The sequence below is a fragment of the Vulpes vulpes genome, chromosome 9 (genome assembly GCF_048418805.1).
Source record: "Vulpes vulpes isolate BD-2025 chromosome 9, VulVul3, whole genome shotgun sequence".
Classification (NCBI taxonomy): domain Eukaryota; kingdom Metazoa; phylum Chordata; class Mammalia; order Carnivora; family Canidae; genus Vulpes; species Vulpes vulpes.
In genome coordinates, this window is record NC_132788.1 from 105,133,632 (window position 1) to 105,154,925 (window position 21,294).

The 21,294-nt window shown below is 54.8% G+C and overlaps 2 protein-coding genes across 5 annotated transcripts; both read left to right on the forward strand.

Moving 5' to 3' along the window:
- The first annotated feature begins 36 nt into the window (after positions 1-36).
- Positions 37-11,680, forward strand: SLC25A23 (solute carrier family 25 member 23). 3 transcript variants are annotated; one of them, XM_025988531.2, is made up of 11 exons: positions 37-330; positions 1,437-1,563; positions 2,148-2,235; positions 2,552-2,663; positions 3,725-3,883; positions 3,969-4,121; positions 4,297-4,404; positions 5,421-5,588; positions 8,603-8,753; positions 9,780-9,960; positions 10,345-11,680. In XM_025988531.2, exons 1-11 carry the CDS (start codon positions 175-177, stop codon positions 10,481-10,483), a joined length of 1,542 nt encoding a protein of 513 aa, XP_025844316.2. In that variant the 5' UTR covers positions 37-174; the 3' UTR covers positions 10,484-11,680. The 3 variants fall into 3 exon arrangements, with proteins under 3 accessions (XP_025844316.2, XP_025844317.2, XP_072577744.1); XM_025988532.2 differs by lacking the exon at positions 4,297-4,404 and having other exon boundaries at positions 10,345-10,774; XM_072721643.1 differs by lacking the exons at positions 9,780-9,960; positions 10,345-11,680 and adding an exon at positions 9,127-9,362.
- A 1,758-nt stretch (positions 11,681-13,438) lies between these two features.
- On the forward strand, positions 13,439-20,695 carry SLC25A41 (solute carrier family 25 member 41). 2 transcript variants are annotated; one of them, XM_072721644.1, is made up of 9 exons: positions 13,439-13,513; positions 14,402-14,539; positions 15,388-15,593; positions 15,820-15,975; positions 16,496-16,648; positions 16,837-16,944; positions 19,333-19,500; positions 19,583-19,730; positions 20,523-20,695. In XM_072721644.1, the coding sequence occupies exons 2-9, from the start codon at positions 14,434-14,436 to the stop codon at positions 20,693-20,695; spliced, it is 1,218 nt and encodes a 405-aa protein (XP_072577745.1). In that variant the 5' UTR covers positions 13,439-13,513; positions 14,402-14,433. The 2 variants fall into 2 exon arrangements, with proteins under 2 accessions (XP_072577745.1, XP_025844318.2); XM_025988533.2 differs by lacking the exons at positions 13,439-13,513; positions 14,402-14,539 and having other exon boundaries at positions 14,750-15,593.
- The last annotated feature ends 599 nt before the right edge of the window (positions 20,696-21,294 follow it).

Genomic DNA, 21,294 nt, shown 5'->3' on the forward strand with positions numbered 1-21,294 from the left:
GACGGCCAGCAGTCACCGCCTCCTGCAAGTGCCGGAGCCAGGCGGGCAGCGCCGAGGCTGCGGTGGCCGTGGCCGCGGAGCTGGCCCCGCGGGGCCCCGGGGGGGAGGGGGAGCCGCGAAGCCCCCGCCGAGGCCGCCGCCGCCGGGCCTCCCCTCCCCCCCCGGGCGGGCGCCATGCGGGGGGGCCCGGGCGACGCGGAGCGGCGGCAGCGCTGGGGTCGCCTCTTCGAGGAGCTGGACAGTAACAAGGATGGCCGCGTGGACGTGCGCGAGTTGCGCCAGGGACTGGCCCGGCTGGGCGGGGGCGACCCGGACCGCGACACCCAACAGGTACCCCCGCGGGGACCCCAGCCTGGCCCTGCGGGCGCCGGGCAACCCGATCCCCTGGATGGAGCGCGCCGCCGCCAGCCTCTGCGGGTGGCTGCGCTCCAGTGCGGTGCCCAGCCTGGGCGCCCGGGCCCCTTCCCCCTGCCCAGCGTGTCCGGGCCTAACGGGTTCGCCCAAGACAGAGCCGCCGAGGCCCCAGGCCTGCGGTTCAGCTGCCAGCACCCGGTCCCCACCCCCCTCGCCGGTGCCTCGAGGGGGGGGGACGCCTGCCCGCCTCCCTGCCCACTGCCCGGACACACCCTCCTCTGAACTCTTTGCCCATCCCAAGACGTGCCCTGCGCCCGCCTCAGGAGACACACCCTTCCCATCCTCTCTGCCCTGCTCTGGGCACCCACCGCCCTCCCAGGGAGCTGCCCCCGCCTCTCGCCTCTCGAGGTTTACATTCCCCAGGCCTCCCCTTTGCTGGCTTAATGCCCCAGGCTGCCCCAGCAGGGACTGTCCTGCCCAGGCCACCCCCGGCTGGGGATGTAGCAAAGCAGGAACCTGCCCCTAGGCCTGTGCAGGTGTCCCCTACACCTGTAGCCCCAGATGCCACTGGAGTGTCTCTCTCCACAGCACCCTGAGACCTCCAGTACAACCTCCCACACTCCAGGTGGGAAAACGGAAGCCGGGTGGGTGCTTAGCTTGGACCGCTCATTGCCCCACATTGCCCAGAGCTGTCTCTCCCCGGAGCTCCCAAAACTGCCATATGGACAGGGTTTTTTTTTAAGAGATAGCTGGGAGGATAGGCTTTCGGAGACAAGAGCCCGAGGCTACCCACCACTTCCCAGTTCTGTAACCTTGAAAAAGTCACTCGACCTTGGAGAGCCTCAGTCTGCTTGCCAGGAAAACTGGGCAACTGCTTTCCACCCTGCAGACCTATTGTGGCCTTGGGCATGTTGCTGAGAAGTGAGCTGGAGGACCGAGGGGTAACATCCCCGGCTCCTGTCCTTTTAAAGGGGCTGGTGGGGCGGGGGGAGCGCTGAGTTCCTGGGCCATAAGTTTGTTGTGCCCCCCTGCGGATGGGGAGCAGCCTCCTGGAGCACTCTCATCCCTTCCCCTCCTGCCAGGGCATCTCCTCTGAGGGCGACGCTGACCCAGGTGGTGGGCTCGACCTGGAGGAGTTTAGCCGCTACCTGCAGGAGCGGGAACAGCGCCTGCTGCTTCTGTTCCACAGTCTGGACCGGAATCAGGATGGTAAGGCCCGGGGATGGGCTGCGGGGGCCCTGGAGGCACCAGTGGGGTTAGAACTGCCAGCGCTGGGAAGAGGGGGGAGGGCCACTTCTCCCTGATGACTCACAGGCTATTTTGGGAGCTCTCCTCACCCCCCAGCTAGGTGGTTGGGCTCATGGGCCCATCCCACCTCCTTTCCCTTCTGGGATGCGACCCCTATCATTACTTTTAAGTTTCTAAGGGCCAGAGATGCCCCATATTGCATCTGGATTCCCTATGAGTCATAGACACCCCCTCCATAACCTCTTCTGGGTCCCTAATATTGCCCCTCAGTCTCCTATGGCATAAGGACCCCTATAATTATCCCTAGATTCATTTTTTCATTCATTCATGGAGCAGAGAAACCCCCCCCCCACAACATGGCCCAGTTCCATCTCTCTGATCCCAGTGGGTCAGTGACACCCCCCCCCAACCCTGCTGCATATCTCACCCTGGGTTCCTGGGTTCCTGGGTCCCCCAGTCTTTCTAGACCAGTCCCAGTCTGAGGTATACCGCACCTGGGTTCCAGGGTCCCCCCCACGCACACTCTTTTCTGGCCCCCTCCCCAGGTCATATCGATGTGTCTGAGATCCAGCAGAGTTTCCGAGCTCTAGGCATTTCCATCTCGCTGGAGCAAGCAGAGAAAATTCTGCACAGGTGAATAGCTTGGGGGATCCAGAATCCCAGGTAACTTGGGTCCCCGGGACCCCCTTGGTCACCTTGAGCCTCTAGGCCCCAGACCCAATCCCAGGACAGGTAGAGCCAAGAGGTGGGCTTGGGAGTCAGGGAAATCCTGGGCCGGATGCTTCACTTCTCTGAGCCTCAGTTTTCCCTTTTGTGAAATGACAAGCTCTCAGCACACAGGAAATCAGTGCCCCCCCCCCCCCCCCCGGCAACCAGCTGAACCTCACTCCAGCAACCCCCCTCCCAGTCCCAGCACTGATTCTGTCCCCATCTTGCCCTGTACCCCCAGCATGGACCGTGACGGCACGATGACCATAGACTGGCAGGAATGGCGTGACCACTTCCTGTTGCATTCACTGGAGAATGTGGAGGATGTAGTCTATTTCTGGAAGCATTCTACGGTGAGGTGGGGGCAGCTTTCCTAGCTTGGTGGCTGGGCCTTGCTCTGGTTTCCCCGGCATGGAGGGGCTGGGTCAGAACTCCTGAGAAGGAAGAGCCGCTGGGAACAGCCAAGGGATGAGACTGTTGTCCACTCTTCCTCTGATCGGGGATCAGGGGACTGGGGACCCATTGGGGGAGGTCTGTGATCTGGTTGGAGCCCTCAGACCTGACTTTGGGGTGCTGGGCACAGACAGTGGGAGGTGGGAGCACAGGGGAGGGGGAGCTCACTAGATGGGGCACCCAGCCTCCAGCCTCCACTCACGGTTCCCCTTCTGCTGACTTCTTTTTGCCTCAGTAAATGGTCTGCTGCTGAAGGAACTCATAAAAGCCATGTTCTTTGGAAGATCCACTGAGATCCACTGGAAGTTGGGGGAGGAGGTGCTCTAGATCCCCAGCTTCTGGGTGGGAATCTCTGAGTGATGCTTCCAGTAGCATCTGATGGCATCTGGAGGGAAATCCACCTGTGGGATCTGTTGAGATCCTCTTGGGAGATTCAAAGATTCCTGCCCTGGGGATCCATGAAGGGCTTGGTTGAGAAGTCTATAGATGAATTCTAGAGGAGGGATGATCCCTGGGAGCAGATTCCTGTGGGATCTGCTGAGGCCCAGAGGAAAGGATCCACCGATATCTTTATATGGCAGATCCCTGATTAGATCTTGTGTGGCCCTGGATGGATCTTCTAGAATCCTTATGTGGGAGGCCCTTGGGTGGGATCCCTCAAAGGGATCTGATTGGCTCTGGAAGGAATCTTTATATGGTAGATGCTCGGGCAGGCTCCTCTGGTGGGATTTGGTGGAGGTGCCCAGGAGGGATATTGGGATCTTATGTGGGAGTCAGGTTGCATGTTTTTCTGGGATCTGGTAGGAGTCCAAGAGGGATCTCCTGGGCTCTCCAAGTGAGAGCCATCATTGGTGGATGCCCTGGGTATCTTGGGATTCCTGAGGGAGATAGTCCCATTTAGGGCTGAGGTGCATCTCTCTGCCCCTATCATTATGTGACACCCCAGTCCCTGCATCCTTAGGTCTTGGACATTGGTGAGTGCCTGACTGTCCCTGATGAGTTTTCGGAGCAGGAGAAGCTAACTGGCATGTGGTGGAAGCAGCTGGTGGCGGGCGCAGTGGCAGGTGCTGTGTCGCGGACGGGCACAGCCCCTCTGGACCGCCTCAAGGTCTTCATGCAGGTGAGGGGCCCGGGAAAGACCCACCCCCTCTCCCAGGCCTGGGCCCCAGAAGGGGACCCTAAAACCACCTTATCTCCCCATGCAGGTCCATGCATCCAAGACCAACAAGCTAAACATCCTGGGAGGCCTAAAGAGCATGATCCGAGAGGGGGGCATGTGCTCCCTGTGGCGTGGCAATGGGATTAACGTGCTCAAGATTGCACCTGAGTCGGCTATCAAGTTCATGGCCTATGAGCAGGTGGGAGCAGGTGGGGGCAGGTGGGGGAGAGGTGAGCTAGCCGTGAGGGCTGGTGGGATGGCCTTGGGGGCAGGGGATGTCTGCAGGACTCTGGGAGTGGGCATCTGCTTCCCTGTGTGGTGCTCACAGCAGGAGGACCTGAGGTCCTGCCCACCTCTGTGTCTCCCACTTTCAGATCAAACGGGCCATTCGGGGGCAGCAGGAGACCCTGCACGTGCAGGAGCGCTTTGTGGCTGGCTCCCTAGCTGGTGCCACGGCCCAAACCATCATTTACCCCATGGAGGTGAGAAGGAGGGACTCTGGACAAGGCCCCATTGCAGAGTGGGGGGTTTGCAATAACCACATCACTCCATGGTGTGACAGACATTGGGATCATAACTGTCTCTCCCCGATTTGGACTGTGGCTTATTAGAAAAATGCTGTTTCACGTGTAGTCGGAGTGCACATGCACATTTGAGAGGTGACTTCTAGGGATGATGGTGTTGGTCATAACTATTTAGGCATCAACTGTGGGGGGCAAACCATTTATGGACATGCCTCTTCTAAGGATACTGATTTCCAGGCTGTTTGTTCCCAGGGAAATCATTTCAGGTTTCAGGTTGTGCAGTGTGTCAGGATTCTGAGTGATGGAAAACTCAAATCACACAAAGGAAGTCTGAGGTAAGCAGTTCAGGGCAGGTAGGGTGGCTTCAAAGTGTTAGGGACCAAGGTTCCTTCCCTCTATCTTATTCCAGCACTTGAGAATGTAGCATCCACCTCATGGACCAGAACGGCTGCGTGTGCTCCAGTCATCACGTCCATGGTCCAGTCAATAAGGAAGAATAGACAAAAAATAAAATAAAATAAAATAAAATAAAATAAAATAAAATAAAATAAAAAACAAGGAAGAATAGACAAAGGAAGGAACACCTCGAAGATACTTTCTGAGAGTCACACGTGCCTGTTCTCCTGTTTCATTAGCTAAGACTTAGTCACGTGGCCATATATCTAGAGAATGAGAAATGTAGCCTTTATTTCTAGTGGCCATGTGCTTGCTGAAAATGATAGTTTCTATTTTTAAGGGGAGAAGGGAACCAGATATTGGGAGACAGCAGTGGCCACCATATGCGACTCTGAGAAGTGTAACCATTTCAAGATATGGAGATTCGGGGTAGCAGAAGAATCTAGAGTTAAGTGGTTTGTTAAATTCAGTTATTGCCAGGGTAGAGCCTTCTCGGAGTAGCTATTTCTAGGTGTCTTCACTCCTGGACATGGTGTTTCTGGAAGCAGTTTTCCCAGGGATAACCGGGTCCTCCCCAGGTGCTGAAGACGCGGCTGACCCTGCGCCGGACCGGCCAGTACAAGGGGCTGCTGGACTGTGCGTGGCAGATCCTGGAGCGGGAGGGGCCCCGCGCCTTCTACCGAGGCTACCTGCCCAACGTGCTGGGCATCATCCCCTACGCGGGCATCGACCTGGCCGTCTATGAGGTCGGTGGGCAGCCCGCCCCTCCCTCCTTTCTCCCGCCCTCTGGGATTGGCCTGCGGGACACCCCTTCCCCATAGGGCTGACTTAGTCGACCTCACAGCTAGGGGTGGAGAAGCACCATGAGATCCTGGGGAACCCCTTCATCCATCGAACCCCCCGACTCTTCCACATTTACCACCGCGAGAATTCTTCCCATTTCCATGTGCAGTTCACGCTTCTTGGGCCTCAGGACTCGAGAAGGTCAGGGACCACTGTGGCTCACAGAATCATGGGAGAAAGTGAATGTGAGCTTCAAAGATGCCCGTGTCCCCAAACCAGCCAATGTCTTCATCAGGGCCTGCCCATTTCATAGAGACAGCAGCGTTTCTATGGCCAGCATCTCAGGGCCTTTGTGGAGAGAGGCAGGAACGAGGAGGGGTTGCTCTTTCTCTTCCAGGGGTCATGACTTTTATCTTTTCCTGGTAGGATCGCCAGGCTCTTCCAAGCAGCACAGCCCCAGATGTCCCCAGGCTGCCCCCAAAGTCTCTGTGTCCAGCATAGGGCCAGCTTCACGGACAGGTAGCCAGTGCAGTCACCAAGGGCCCCATGCTCAGAGGGGCCCGCCTCTTGGTTTAATTCCCTTGCTGTTGCTGTCTTGAAATTCTGATCATCTTCAGACAAGAGATCTCATGTTATTTTTATTTTGTGCTGGGCCTTGCCAAGTTCTGGAGCCGGTCCTCATCCACAACACTCCACACCCACCATCCGTACCTGACTTTCCCAGCAGCCAGCACCACTGCGGCCACCTGAGACAAGGCCACCACTCATTCACTCACTTGTTCATTCCTTCATGCGCTCACTCAGCAACTATTTCCTGAGCACCCTAGCGGACCGGGTGCTGTGCTGGTTGCTGCAGAGATGGCGTTAAGTAAGAACAACACAACCCTTGCTTTCCTGGGGCATCCACTCCAAGAGCCAGGAAGTCAGTCTAGGAGCCAACAAGTAGTTTCAGATCCTGCTAAGTTCTCAGAAGATGAGAAAACAGGATGTGTAATTGAAAGTCACAGTTGGCTGGAGGGGGTCTAGGCAGGCCTCTGAGAGGCGGTGAGCAAGGGGATGTGACCCAGGCGGAGAACGCAGGTCTGGAAGCAGGACTGGCTTTGACCTGTTGGAGGAGTGGAAGTCTTGAGTTGGCTGGAAGGAACTGAAGAGTCCCCAAGAGCTCAGTGACGCGGCTGGTTTTTCCAGAGTGCAATACAAAGCCACTGGGGACTGTGTACAGAAATAAGACATAGCTGTATTTGATCCATTCTTCACCAGAAAAGGGAGCTGGGAGGCCTGGGTCATTTGAGAAACCCTGTGCCCTCTTGAGTTTCAAAATCTATGTTAGTCCCATAAAGGCTCAGAGAAGTCTGCAGAAAAGTGATCTCACTGGGGTTTTTTTTAGCCTGGTGTTGGCCATACTTATACAGTCATCAGAACGTCTTTTCAACAGAACAGCTCTTAAAAACTCATTAAACACCTATTTGGCAAATGCCTGCTGCAGCCCCAAAAGAGGGCTGTTAGAATTGCAAAGGCAGGAGGGGTGAACTCTTTTGCTTCCATCGCGCCCGCTCCTTGCCCAGAGCAGACATCATGAATCTATCCCAGCCCGGAGTCCCGGCCCACACAGTTCCCGGCAGCTGTTACCAAGGGAGTTAGAACTGACTTAGGAAATGGAACCTAGGAGCCATCCCAGTCCCAGAGCAAGCAGAGAGGCTTCGTAAGGGGTTGGTCTCCTCTGCTGTGTGTCTCTATCCCTGTGTCCCCTCTCCTTATGAGGACCTCAGTCATATCTGATTACTCCAGGATGGCCTCATCCTAACTCACACACCTGCAAAGACTATTTGCAAATAAGGTCACGATCTGAGATCCTGGGGGGTGAGGACTCCAGCACATCTTTTTTTTTTGGGGGGGGATGCCACTGAACCCAGAAGGGCGTGTTATCAAGCAGGGTATCATGGTCAGCAGGTGGGGTTCAATCCTGGTGTCGGGAGGGGCCTCTGGAGGCAGCATAGAACATGCCCCACCAGCACGGCGAGGGAGCTGGGGTATTGATACACCACGTCAGTTGTCTGAAGCGAGCTTTGCTGGGGGTGCTGCTTCGCCAGCACTTCCTGACGAGGCCTGGGTGCCCAGAGCAGCCTTCCCCGGGTCCAGCAGGAGTCCTCAGGCAGAACTGTGTTTGCTGGCCTTTGGGAGTCCGCAGATCTTTTTTTTTTTTTTTTTTTTTTTTTGATTGATTGAGGAGTCCGCAGATCTGAGGTGAAATGGCAAGGGGTAAGGAAGGGCGTCCACGTTGGAGAGCGTGTCAGTCTCCTACGGCTGCTGTAACAAATGACTGCAAACTTAATGCTTTTAGAACAGCACAGAATCATTATCTCACAGTTTTGAAAGTCGAAAGTCCACGATCGGTCTCATGGGGCTAAAATCAAGCCGATGGCAGGCCTGCATTTCTTCTGGAGGCTTCAGGGGAGAATCTGTCTCCTTGCCTTTCCCCTTCTCTAGCAGCTGCCTGTATTGCTTGGCTGGTAGGGCCTTCGTCCATCTTCAGAGCCAGCAGCATAGATCTTCCAACCTGCCCACTCCACCTCTGCTTCTCTCCTCTGACTCTTAGAAACCTCGTGGTGACATTGGACTTCCCTGGATATTCTAGGATCATGCCCCAGCTCAAGGTCCTTAACTTAATCTCCTCCGCAAAGTCCCTTTTGCCACATGAGGTACCATATTCCCAGGTTCCAGGGACCAGGGCACGGACAGTGGGGCAGGAGGTGGTCTTTCCACATCCATAGAGGGTCAAGGTAAGGACCGAGTGACAGGACGCAGGTACAGTGTTTGTGCGTGGGCACCTAGGAGGTACCACACTCAGCTAGTACCAGCCGTCAGGGGACGCCAAGCTGTCAGGGGACCCCAGCCAGCAGGGCCTCTGAAGCCAGGCTCGTAGTGTGTTACCTGGTTCCAGTCCAACCCACTCTACTCCCTTCTTCATCCCTGCCAGACCCTGAAGAACCGGTGGCTCCAGCAGTATAGCCGCGACTCGGCCGACCCAGGCATCCTCGTGCTCCTGGCCTGTGGCACCATCTCCAGCACCTGTGGCCAGATAGCCAGTTACCCCCTGGCCCTGGTCCGGACCCGCATGCAGGCCCAAGGTGAGGCCTGGGCGGGAGGATGGGGCAGGGAGAGAGAGCATCACGACTTGGGCCCCAGGTCCCCATCCCCAGCTCCTCCTCCTGGGTAGGCGGTGTCCCAAACTGGGACCCTCCTGGATCTGGATGGCCTTCGCTAAAGTCCCTGCCTTTCTCTGGGTATCAGTGTACCCATTTGTGACACTGGGACAGGAGCCCTTTATCTGAACGAGGAGAGCAGATGCAGGGAATATTGCGAGGGTGCCCTAGCCCCCCTAGCTGGGAGAGGTGCTAAGTTGAGCTCCGATTTGCAAGGGTTACAGTGAGGGAAGGTGAAGATCTGGCCAAGGGGGGGTGGGGCCAGGCTGGTGAGGGTTTTTTTTATTTTCCCCTGTAGGTTTCTCTTATGGGTCCTCCCCCCACCCCCACCCCCATACACACACACACACACACACACACACACACACACACACACATTCCTGAATCTGTTTTGGGAATTTCCTTGGGAATTTTAGCATTTGTGTTCTGTGATTTTCTCTGGGGGCCTATCAGTGCATAAACCTGGGTTCTCGCCCGCAAAGAGCTTACAGGCTGGAGAGAAGCAGGATGCTGAATAAACCATTCCACAATTAAGGATGCATTTAGGGTTGAATGAAGGAGAAGACAAAGAGCCAGACTTAGACCTGGGTACAAGGAGGGCTCCCCCGAGGAGCCTGGTTGGAAGGTTGGAAGGCAGAGGAAGTGTTAGCTGGGAGAAAAGGCAGGGAAATGAGTTCCAGGCAGAGGAAATGCCTGTGCCCTCTCCCACCACACACATACATATACCTTCTCTGTTTCTCACCGTCCCCAAACTTGGGCCCTCAAGATTGGGGTGAAAAGGTGAGCAGTCATTTCCAGAGCCACTAGAAGTCCCGACTCTGAGTGGTAGGTCCCGCTGGTAACCTCACCTTCCTTCCCTCCTGCTGCAATGGCCACAGGCCCAGCCCTCGGGAGTGGGAGGGGAAGTGAGAGGGGCCCTTTGGCCTTACCTGGCCTCCCCACCCCTCCCAGCCTCCATCGAGGGCGCCCCCCAGCTCTCCATGCTGGGTCTGCTCCGTCACATCCTGTCCCAGGAGGGCGTGTGGGGCCTCTACCGGGGCATTGCCCCCAACTTCATGAAAGTTATCCCGGCTGTGAGCATCTCCTATGTGGTCTACGAGAACATGAAGCAGGCCTTGGGGGTCACGTCCAGGTGAGGGACCCAGAGCCTGACCCACCCCAGTTCCCTCACCCCAATCATGACATCCCCCACACCTTGGCCACTGGAGACTGATGGCCCAGCCAATGGACCCCAGGGCCCCCGCACACCAAATCACAGGATCCCCACACTTTATTCACTGGGTCCTGCACCCCCACATTACAACGGCTGGCCCCCCACATGCGGGGTCCTGGACCTCCGTGACTTAACCACGGGATCCCCCACAACCCAACTAATGGATCCTGATAACCCAACCACAGGAGTACCCATCACCGTGAGTACCCATCACCATGCCTAAACACTCAGGCCCCAGATCCAGCACTGGGTCCTAGTTTCCCAAAACCACTGGCGGATCCCAGATCCTCATGCTTCCTCCAGCCCTGGATCTCTAAGCTCGGCCACTGGATTCTGGATATCAAGAAGCCTCAGCCACCGGATCCTGACAATGCAATGCCTAGATCCCGGGGCCCCAGCCACTGGATCCCAGCTCCCCTCACCCCAACCACTGGATTCCTGAATTCCTTTACCTTGACACTGAGTCCTGGATCCCTCTGCTTTGACTACTGGATTCCCTACATTTCAACCACTACACCCTCAACCCCCAACCACCGGATCTCGGATTCCCAAGCCCTGACCAGCCGGACCCTGGCTCCTAAAATCACAATACGAGAGCCCAACAAAGGAGTGAGTGGGTCCTGGCGACTGTGGCTGTTGGACCCCAGATCCTTCCACCGCAGGCACTGGATGCTGAAACCTCACCCATAGGAGGTAGACCCCCACCCTTCCAAGCACTGGATCCCAGCCCCTTAACCCCTGGATTCTGACCGGAATCCTCCCAGGCACTGGATCCTGAATGCCTCAGACTCCAAGTCTAGATAGATCCCAATAGGCCAATCACAGCATCCTGGGTCCCCTGTGCCCCTGGCCCAGATGCACCCTAGAGCCCAGGGCCCAAGGAGCCTGTGGGAAGGAAGCCTAGGTCCTGGCCTCCTGCTTCCAGAAAACCCGTGGGACTTGTCCAAAGTCCTGACGCAGCTAGAAGCCGACAGCCGGGGAAGGAGATGCCCCTCCCATGCCCTAGACAGAAGCTGGACACCCCTGCCACCTGCCCAGTATGGACACGCCTCTGGCCCTATGGGCAAACTGCCCCTCCCCCCACAATGCTCTGTGGTATCTTCCATTCCCTTCCCACCTTCAGGCTGATGATAACCTCCAGTCGTGCTTTTTGGGGGGCTGGCAGGGGGCAGTCTGAAGCCGGGGGCACATTAAGGGGACTCCCCCAAATACACCCCAGCCAGAAGCAAGTCTACACAGACAATTGGAGCCCAGCATCCAATTATGCAAAACAAACAAACCAAATCCCCCGGACTCACTCCAGGTCTATTTTTCTACCAGAGAGCATCAGACATTCCTCCCCGCAGATAACCCAAGCCCCCCAGCCCCCCCGACTCCCCTGTACATTCTGCACTTTATAGTTGGATTCTGAGCTTAGCATCATTGGGGGACCCCTCCCTTTACTCCTCCCAAGTCCTTGGGGAACCCCACTAAAGAACTTCAAAAGAGGAACTGGGTTGTTTGGGGGGGCTGGAGGACCCCCCCATGGCTTCCACCTCCCCTCACCGCCCTCCCCCCCTGCTCCACCGTGTCCCATCTCCCGCCTGCGTGTGTTATTTCAAAGGAAAAGAACAAAAGGAATACACTTTCTAAGCTCTTTCATTGTGGTTTTTACTGAAAGGGGATGGGTTGATGTGGGACCACCTCAAATGCCACACAGGGGAGGGACATGGACCATCCTCCGTTGCACTGAGTCCCAGGAGACCAGGAAGTGAAGCAGGCCCAGGGGAAAGCCCACATCCATAGGCCCTTTTTATTTTTTCCTGTATTCTATTGACATAAGGGTATTTGCTTCCCAGGGCTGGTGTAATGAATGACCACAACCCGGAGGCTTAAAATGATACCGTTTTTGGATTGATATATTTTTTTATTGTGGTAAACTATACACCACATAAAATTCACCATCTTATCCATTTCTAAATGCACAGTCCAGCAGCACAAAGCACACACTGTCCTGCACCCACCCACCATCCGTCTCCAGAACCTTCCATCTCCCCATATGGAGACCCGTCCCCAAGAAGCACTGACCCCCTGCCCCCTGCCCAACCCCTGGCTCCCACCACCTCCTCTTTGTCTCTGTGCACGGGCCTCCTCTGGGGACCTCCTGGGAGGGCGGTCATGCAGGAGGTGACCTTCTGGGTCTGGGTCCCCTCCCTGAGCCCGTGTCTTCAGGGTCCATCCACATGGGGGCAGGTGGCAGGATGTCCTTCCTTTCTAAGGCTGAATAATATCCCAGTGTGTCGATGGCCCAAATTTTGTTCATTTATTCATCCGTCGATGGACACGTGGGTTGCTTCCATCTTTGGCTATGGTAAATACAAAAACAACAGGAATTTATTGTCTGTCAGTTCCAAAGTCTAGAAGTCTGAAGTCAAAGTGTCATCAGAGACATGGTCCCTCCAAAGATTCTAGGGGAGGATCCTTCCTGCCTCTTCCAGCTTTTGGCAGTCGCTGGCACTCGGCACTCCTCAGCTTGTAGACCCAATCAGTCTTCAGATGATTTCTGAATCAGACCCAATTTCTGCTTGTCTTCAGATGACCAAACTTTTTCCTGCGTGGACCATGACAGTCACCCTCCAAGATGTTCCCCGAGGGTCTCTCCCTCCCAGTATTCACATTCTCTCATTGTACCAGGGTGGGTCTGACTGACCAAGAGTATCCGCCAGAAGTGACTGTATGACTCCCAAGATGAGAGCACAAAAGACCCTGCAGTTACCATCTTGTTTATGTCTTAAGATCCTACCGTTGGGGTAATTTGTTGTGCGGCATTAGCTAACTGGTACACACACGCATACATAGATACGATTTTCCACCCCCTCACATGTGGCACGCTAAATATTTTGTATTTTTACTTCCTGTAAATTATGTCCTGAGGATCAATTACCAGAAGTGGGATTGCTGAGTCAAAAGATGTGACTATTTCAGGGTCATGCCACCAGGGAAATCGTGTGCGATATACGCAGCGACCAACAAGGAATCCGCGTTACTAATCTTACTTCAGTCATACCAGCATCGAGTGTTACCAGGTTGATTTGATTTAATCGGGCCAGTTAACAACTATTTTCTTGTCCACGTTCTTAGATCCCTTTACACCGTTGGGGCCTGAGGAGGCCCTGCTAACTGACATGTGATATCACACAGACTGCTTTTCTCTTTCTGAGTCTCTCCACCCACAAAATAAGGGATGTTATCACTGACATCTTTAAAGGGAAAAGGACTCACGTTTATGGAGTAAGTAGTCCACACGCTGGCTCTGGGCTAAGCCTTTTGTTGTGTTATCGCCTTCACTTACTCATCTTCTATTTACCGGACACTTAGTTTGTGCCAGACCCGGTTTTGGACATGGGATTCAGAAGGGAGTGCAACACCCCACCGTCTTTGCTCTCATAAACCCCACATTCCAGCGGGGAGCGACAAACAATAAATAACACACGTGAGTGAATGTGTAGCTGGATAGAAAGCAAAGGCGCTATGGATAAAAATAAAGTGGTGAGGAAGGAGGCTATGAGATACTGCAGAGCAGAATTTACATTTTATTTATTTGATTTTATTTTTAAGATTGTATGGATTCATTTGAGACAAGAGAGAGAGAGAGAGAGAATGAGTGGGACGGAGGGGCGGAGGGAGAGGGAGAAGCAGACTCCCCGCTGAGCCGGGAGCTCGATGTGGGGCTCCATCCCAGGACCTGGAGATCACGACCTGAGCCTAAAGCACATGCTTAAGCATCTGAGCCACCCAGGCCCCTGCAGCCCCCACCCAGAGTTTATTTATTTATTTATTTTTTGAGTTTATGTTTTAAATCCAGTGGATGGAGGAAGCATCAGGGAGAGGATGATATTTGCATAACGATGTAAAGACAGTGAGGGAGGGAGCCATGGCGATGTCTAGGAAAGCAGCATTCTAGGCAGAGGGAACAGCCAGTGCAAGGGTGCTGGGGCAGCACTGTGCCTGGTGCATTGGAGGTACAGGGAGGAGGCCCGTGTGGCTGGAGCAGAATGGGCAAGGGGGAGAAAGGCAGGAGGGGAGGGCAGGAAGGGAACTGGGTAGGTCGTGCAGGGCCTTGGGGGCGATGGGGAGGACTTGGGCTTCCACCCCAGGGAAATAAGGGCCCTGGAGGACTGTGGGCAGAGGAGGGCGGGGTCTGACTGAGGTGCTCACGGGGGCCCTCTGGTGGTCACTCTGGGGAGCACAGACGGGGGCAAGAGTGGGAGGGCCCAGAGTGGAGGCTACTGCACCGGTCCGGGTAATCCATCATGGGGCTGGACCAGGCTGGAGGCCCCGGACACGGTAAGCAGCCGCCAGATTCTGCGATATGTTCAAGGTTAAGCCAGGATGTGATGACAGAGCGTGGGCATGAGAGCAAGAGAAGAATCATGGATGGCATCAACATTTTGGAACCAAACCGCATGGGAGGATGGAAGTGCTCTCAATACTCACTGCAACCTATTGACCCTTCGTGGTAAGAGTTTATCGCCACTTCCAATTTACACGTGGGGGAAACCGAAGCTCAGAGAGGTAAAGCGAGTACCCCCAGGTCACACAGCAAGAGTTGTCCTAGATGGGATTCAAACCCAGGCTGCCTCCAAACCCAGGCCTCTCTCACTTCGGGGACCCACTGTGTCTCTCCTTCCCAGAGCTCCAGAACCTTCCCATTCTCCCTCACTTCTATCTCCTGTTGCCATGATAACGAAACACAGCGCATTAGTTTCCTCCGGCTGCTGTAACAAACGACCACGAACGTGGTGGTTTAAAGCAACACAAATGTATTATTCCAGCGGTCAGAAGCCTGACACGAATCCCCCTGGGTTAAAATCAAGCTCCTTCTGGAGGCTCCAGGGAAGAATCTGCCTCCTGGCCTTTTGCAGCTTTGAGGGTCAGCCTGCACCCCATGGCTGGCGGTTCCTTCCTCATCTGCAAAGCCTGCAATGGTCAGTCGGGTCTTTCTCAAGTTGATCCTTTTAACCCCGTTCTGCTCCCCTCCTCACTGTTTAAGGACTTACGAGGTTAGACCGGGCCCACAATTAGTCCAGAATAATCTCTCCATCTCCCCATCTGCTGGTGAGTGACCTTAATTCCTTCGGCAAATTTGCTTTTCCCTTTGCCACTTGACATAAGCGAGTTCATGAGTTTAGAGGAATTTGGATATGGACAGGCTTACTCTGTGCACCATATCCAGTGAGGTCACAAGGGCCTCTGTGACCTCATCATGGCCTGGTTCCCAAATTTACAAGGTGACCCCTCCCACATGGTTGCTGGATGGGCAAACCTGTCGCCAGGGATTTGAACCTAGGTGTCCTAACCCTCCAGCTGCCATGGGAGCCCAGCCTGAGGAAGCTCAGAAGCCTTGCTCCAGTGTCCAGACCCTGTTTAAGAGGGTCAAGGCCTTACTCACCGAAGCCCCACCTCCGACCCCACCTCCAGCCCCCTCCCGGAACTTGGGCTGTACACACGTGTATGGGTACGTGTTTGGGCACGTGCGTGAAAACGACCTGGAGCATCTGCCATCACAGCAGGTGAGTTTGAGAACTGCAGGTCTTCGGCACCTGCAGCCTGACTGCCGGGGTAGAAGGCCACGCTGCCTGCCTCTGCCTGCCCCACTCCCCTCCAAGAGGACCCGGAATTCCATCTGGAAGCAGTGGGGACCAGGGTGGGCCTTTCACACTAGGAGGGGCTTCTGGGGTTGCAGGGAAGGAGCTGCAGCCTGGCTCAGTATGGGTGGGAGCTGGGTCTGCCCTGCAGGTGCTGGACACAGGAGAGCAGCTGATGGTCCCCGTGGACGTCCTAGAAGTGGACAACGAGGGGGCCTTGTGGAAGTTTCTGCTCTCAGGAGCCATGGCTGGGGCGGTGTCCCGCACTGGGACGGCCCCTCTAGATCGAGCCAAGGTGTATATGCAGGTGCGCAGCGGGGGGGTGGGGGGGGGTGGGGACCAAGGCCCTGGAGCCTTTAGGGTGGGGCCGGCCGGATGGAGGTGGAGCTGATTGGGGGACAGGATAGGGGTGAGGGTGCAATTGGAAACAGGTTTGAGGGTGGGGCTGGGGCATGGGTTGGAGTCAGGAGGAGGCTGAATGGAGGTAAATGTGGGAGTTGAAGCTGGGGCTGGCGCTGGAGCCAATGAGGATGGAGCATGAACTTGAGTTGCCGGAGCTGAGAGAACAGTAGCAGGGACAGGGTGGGGTCAGGGATAAGGGAACTGAGGATGGGGTCTTTGGGTGGCTTTGAAGGCGAACTAGAACAGCCAAGGAGAGGAAGATGAGGGAGGAGGCGGGCATGTGGGTCTGCATTGGGTTACAGCACTAGCTGGGGAGGAATGGGGTTGGGTGGCTGGGGACAGGATGGGGTTGGACTCGGGGCTGGGTTGGAGGTGGGGATCGGGTGGGAGGCTCCTCACAGGGCCGGTGGCCTCCCTACCCCCAGGTCTACTCCTCCAAGACGAACTTCATGAACCTGCTGGGAGGACTCCGAAGCATGGTCCAGGAGGGGGGCTTCCACTCCCTGTGGCGGGGCAATGGCATCAACGTCCTCAAGATTGCCCCCGAGTATGCCATCAAGTTCTCCGTCTTTGAACAGGTCGGGGAGAGAGGGGCGCAATGAAGTGTGTGTGGGGGGGAAGGCCCGCTTTGCCCAGCCCTGCCCTTTAACCCCAAACCCTCTCCTACACCCCTGCTTGCAAGCCCAGATCCTTACCCAAGACTCAGGGTGGGTTTCAGCGAGGGAGGGGGTTAGCGGCTCTCTCCTGCTCCTCTCTCCTGCCGCAGTGTAAGAATTACTTCTGCGGAGTGCATGGGTCCCCACCCTTCCAGGAACGTCTCCTAGCTGGCTCCCTAGCCGTGGCCACCTCCCAGACACTCATCAACCCCATGGAGGTAAGAGAACCTCTGCTCTCCCCCCAAGGATGAAACAAGGTGAAAGTTAGCTACCACCTGCTACTACTTCCCCCTCCTTCCTGTCTTCTTCCCTCCTCCCCCTCGTCTTCCCCTTCATGTGAGAGGTGTGTGGCAAACTCGTATATTCCAGATGGCTCCCCAGTCAGCTCAACCATCCTTTCCCCCTCAAGGATCCAGAAGACCTGTGTAATTTATAATTTACTAAACTCCCATGTACAGTTGGGCTTTCTCTCTTTGCTCTGATGTGTCTGTCCATGCACGAATGTCTCTTTTTCCTTGTTTTTTTTTTGGGGGGGGGGGGGAGGGAGGGAGGGAGGTAACAGATTTTATTGTGCACAGCAGTTTTAGATTTACAGAAATACGGAGCAGGAGGTACAGAGTTCCCATACACCTCTTCCCACATATACAAAGTCTCTGCTATTAAGATCTTGCATGGGGTGGTCCATTTGTTGCAACGGATGAGCCAATATATATATCAATACATTATTATTAAAGCCCAGAGTTGCCCTCAGGGGCACTCTTTGGGTTGTACAATCTGCGGTTTGTACAGATGTGCACGGACAGGTGTCCGCCATCTGGGTGTCAGACAGGGTAGTTTCACTGCCCTAAAAATCCTGTGCTCCACCTCTTCACCCCTTCTCGCTTCCCCCCTGAATCCCTGGCCACCCCTGATCCTTTTACTGCCTAGTTTTATCTTTTTTAAAAAATTGTATCAATTTATAGTGATCTCTATACCCAACGTGGGGCTCGAACTCATGACCTCCAGATCAAGAGTCGCACGCTCTTCGGATTCAGCCAGCGGGTGCCACTGTAGTTTTGCTCTGTCTTTAATTTTTGAGGCTTGATCTTAGGCTTTCTCATCTCCCTCTTCCCCCCATCTTCTTTATTGGCTTTCCAGGTTATCCCCCTGGTGGTTTCCCATATAAACTTGAAAAGCAACTTATCTAACTCAGAAAACAAGGTCACCTATTGGTTTTGTTTAACTGGGATGGTATTCAACTTATAAATAAGCTTAGAGAGTCCTGCCGTCTATTTTCTTTTTTAGATTTTATTTATTTATTCATGAGACAGAGAGAGAGGCAGAGACAGAGGCAGAAGGAGAAGCAGGCTCCATGCAGGGAGCCTGATGCGGGACTCGATCCCAGGTCTCCAGGATCACGCCCTGGGCTGAAGGCGGCGCTAAGCCGCTGAGCCACCCGGGCTGCCCAGAACATTTCCATTTATTCAAGTCTCCCCTTTTGTACTTCAATGTTTGTTTAAAGTTTTTCTCATAGAACGCTTGCCCTTGACCAGTTAAATTTCTTCGTAAGTATATCTGTGTTCTACTGCTGCGTAACAAATTGCCAGAGACTCAGGAGCTTTTAAAATGATAGATTTATTATCTCATTTGTGGGTCACGTCTGGGCACTGGCTGGTCGGGTCCTCTGGTCAGGGTTTCATCAGGCCGAAATCAAGGTGTTGGCTGGGCTACAGTGAGCCCACCTGAGGCCTGGGTTGTTCCTTGGTTGTTCACAGGATTCAGTTTCTTGTGAAACCTCCTACAACGGATGGAGGTCCTCAGCACCAAGAAGCCATCAGTACCAAGAAGGCTATCCACTGTCCCTACCACGTGGTCTTCTCCCCAACGGTCTGCTTGTTTAAGAGCAAATGAAAAATGTCCTGGACATTCCCAATCGCTCTGATTTCTCTGGTCTCTGGCAAGAGACTCTTTTAAAGGGCTCACCTGATTTGGTCAGGCCCACCAGGGATGAGTGGTCTTGCTTCACTTAAAATCAGCTGCTTCAAGACCTCCATTACATCTGCAAAAGCCCTTCACCATCATGTCATGTAACTCAATGAGGGGAGTGACACCCAATCACATTCACTCATTCATTCATTCACAGCACACTCTCAAGGTCCGGCAGGCATTATATGGAGCATATATATCAGAGGTGGTAATCTTAGGGACCACCTTAGAATTTTGCCTACTGCACTTGGGGTTTGGTCTTTTGGGCAACTGTAGAGTTGCCAATATTTTGATTTTGGAGCATTTCATACAAATCACGTTGTCTGGCTTCTCTTGGAAGATTGGCAAATCTGGCCACCTGGGGTCTGCACTCCCACGGCATTGTGTCTGGCTGCTGTTAGGTATAAGCTGTGACTCCAGTCAGTCCATGTCATTTCCCTTATCCTCTTGGCCTCTGCTGCTGAACCCTGGGTTGGGAGCACAGACAGGCCAAGGGATCAGACGGCTCTGGGTTTGGAACTCAGCTCTGTGTACTCTCTTGAGCTTCAGTTTCCTCAGTGGTAGGATGGAGACGATGGTTGCTGCTGAAGGTCGATGAGAGCATTGGATCAGATGAGCCACTCCCTCCTCATCCTCCACAGGTGCTGAAGACGCGGCTGACCCTTCGCCGGACGGGCCAGTACAAGGGGCTGCTGGACTGTGCCAGGCAGATCCTGGAGCGGGAGGGCACCCGCGCCCTATACCGCGGCTACCTACCCAACATGCTTGGCATCATCCCCTATGCCTGCACTGACCTGGCCGTCTATGAGGTGTGGGGCCCATGGAGGGGTGCCAGGAGTGCTGTGAACACAGGCACACAGTGAACTTCCTCCTGACCCCCTTGTCTTGCAGATGCTCAGGTGCTTCTGGTTGAAATCAGGGAGGGACATGGAGGATCCCAGTGGCCTGGTTAGTCTGTCATCTGTGACGCTGTCCACGACCTGTGGACAGATGGCCAGTTACCCACTGACCCTGGTGCGCACCAGGATGCAGGCCCAAGGTCAGGCTAGCCCCACTGGCCATCGTGTGTGCCCCTCTCCCTCAACCCTGACTCTGAACTTTCTCATCCCCCAAAACTCACTCCCAAATGTTCCACATCTGATCCTGGAAGCTTCTGCTACCCTCTAGACCCATCAAGAATCACCCCCAAATCTGACACCAGCCCCCAAATTAACCCTACAAACCACTGAAATGAATATCTCCTAACTGATCCCCATAAGCATCCCCAAATAGGACTTAGGGCCCCACACTGACCTCAGTGGTGATATAGATTCCCCAAATGTTCTCCCAGCTTCTCCAAATCAGACCCAGCCCATATTTGACTCCAAAAGTCAAAATTCCTAAAATTCCTAAATCTGATCCTTAGATGTCTTAACATCATAACCACTTCCCCCACTACCCTGGGTACTCCCCAAATGGACTCTCACCCCCTACAGCAATCCACAAACATCCAAACAAGTTCTTGGTCCACTACCCTAATCTTGAAAATATCCCCAACTCCCCCCTCCCCCTTAGCACACTCCTCAAATCTCTAGCAGATCTTAGAAGGTCCTTCTCCATTATAAGCTTGTTTTCTAAGATGTTCCCAAAAACAAATCCTGAAAACTCCTGCCTGAGATGATCTCACTCTCCCCAAACTGACCAATATCCTCTACAAGTCTCCAAACACCTTCCCAAATGACCCCCCAGACCCTGGCCCCGGGCTTCACCCAACCCCCAATATTCCAGCCCCCCTCCCCGGAGGCCCGATCATCCTCTGGCAGAAGCCCTGAGCTTGCCCCTGTTCCCACAGACACTGTGGAGGGTTCGAACCCCACCATGTGTGGAGTCTTCCGGGGGATCCTGGCCCAGCAAGGTTGGCCGGGGCTGTACCGAGGCATGACTCCCACCTTACTGAAGGTGTTACCAGCAGGTGGCATCAGCTACGTGGTGTACGAAGCCATGAAGAAAACCCTGGGCGTATAGGCTGTGGCTAGTCGACACACCCTGGGCAGAAATGGACAGGAGGATCCAGGGTCCCCTGGCCCAAAGAGCCCACCAGGCTTAGACCCAGGGGGCAGTTTTTGTCAGGAGAAGCAGTCTGGAGGCCTGGGTCAGAAGATCCCTGGGGATCCTTCCTGAGGGTGCAGCCAGAGACTAGTGTGGACTCCAGTTTGGCTCGCTGTGGCTTGTCACATCCAGCTTCAGGGTGAAATGGTGGATGTGGAGAGAACCTGAAATAAAGAGACAGTTTCTGCTGGATGTGTCTGGGATACCTGCATCCAAGCACGGAGCCCGGTATCTGGACTCTCTGGGTCTAGGAAGGCACCAGGAATCCCTGGTTTCAGGAGGTGAGTTGGGGACCTGGAACACCCAGGGCCTAAGACCCAGCAGGGCGCCTCAGATACCTGGGTCCCAAAAATGGAAGCGGGGTACCTGGGAATCCCTGGGTCCCGGAAAGGGGGACCCTTGAGCCCCTTGGACCTGAATAGGAACTGTAAACCCGTAAGACGCCTGGGTTCAGGAGAGAAACTGAGGGCCTAGGATCGGAGCTTGAGGCTCTGATCCCCCCCACCCCCATCCCC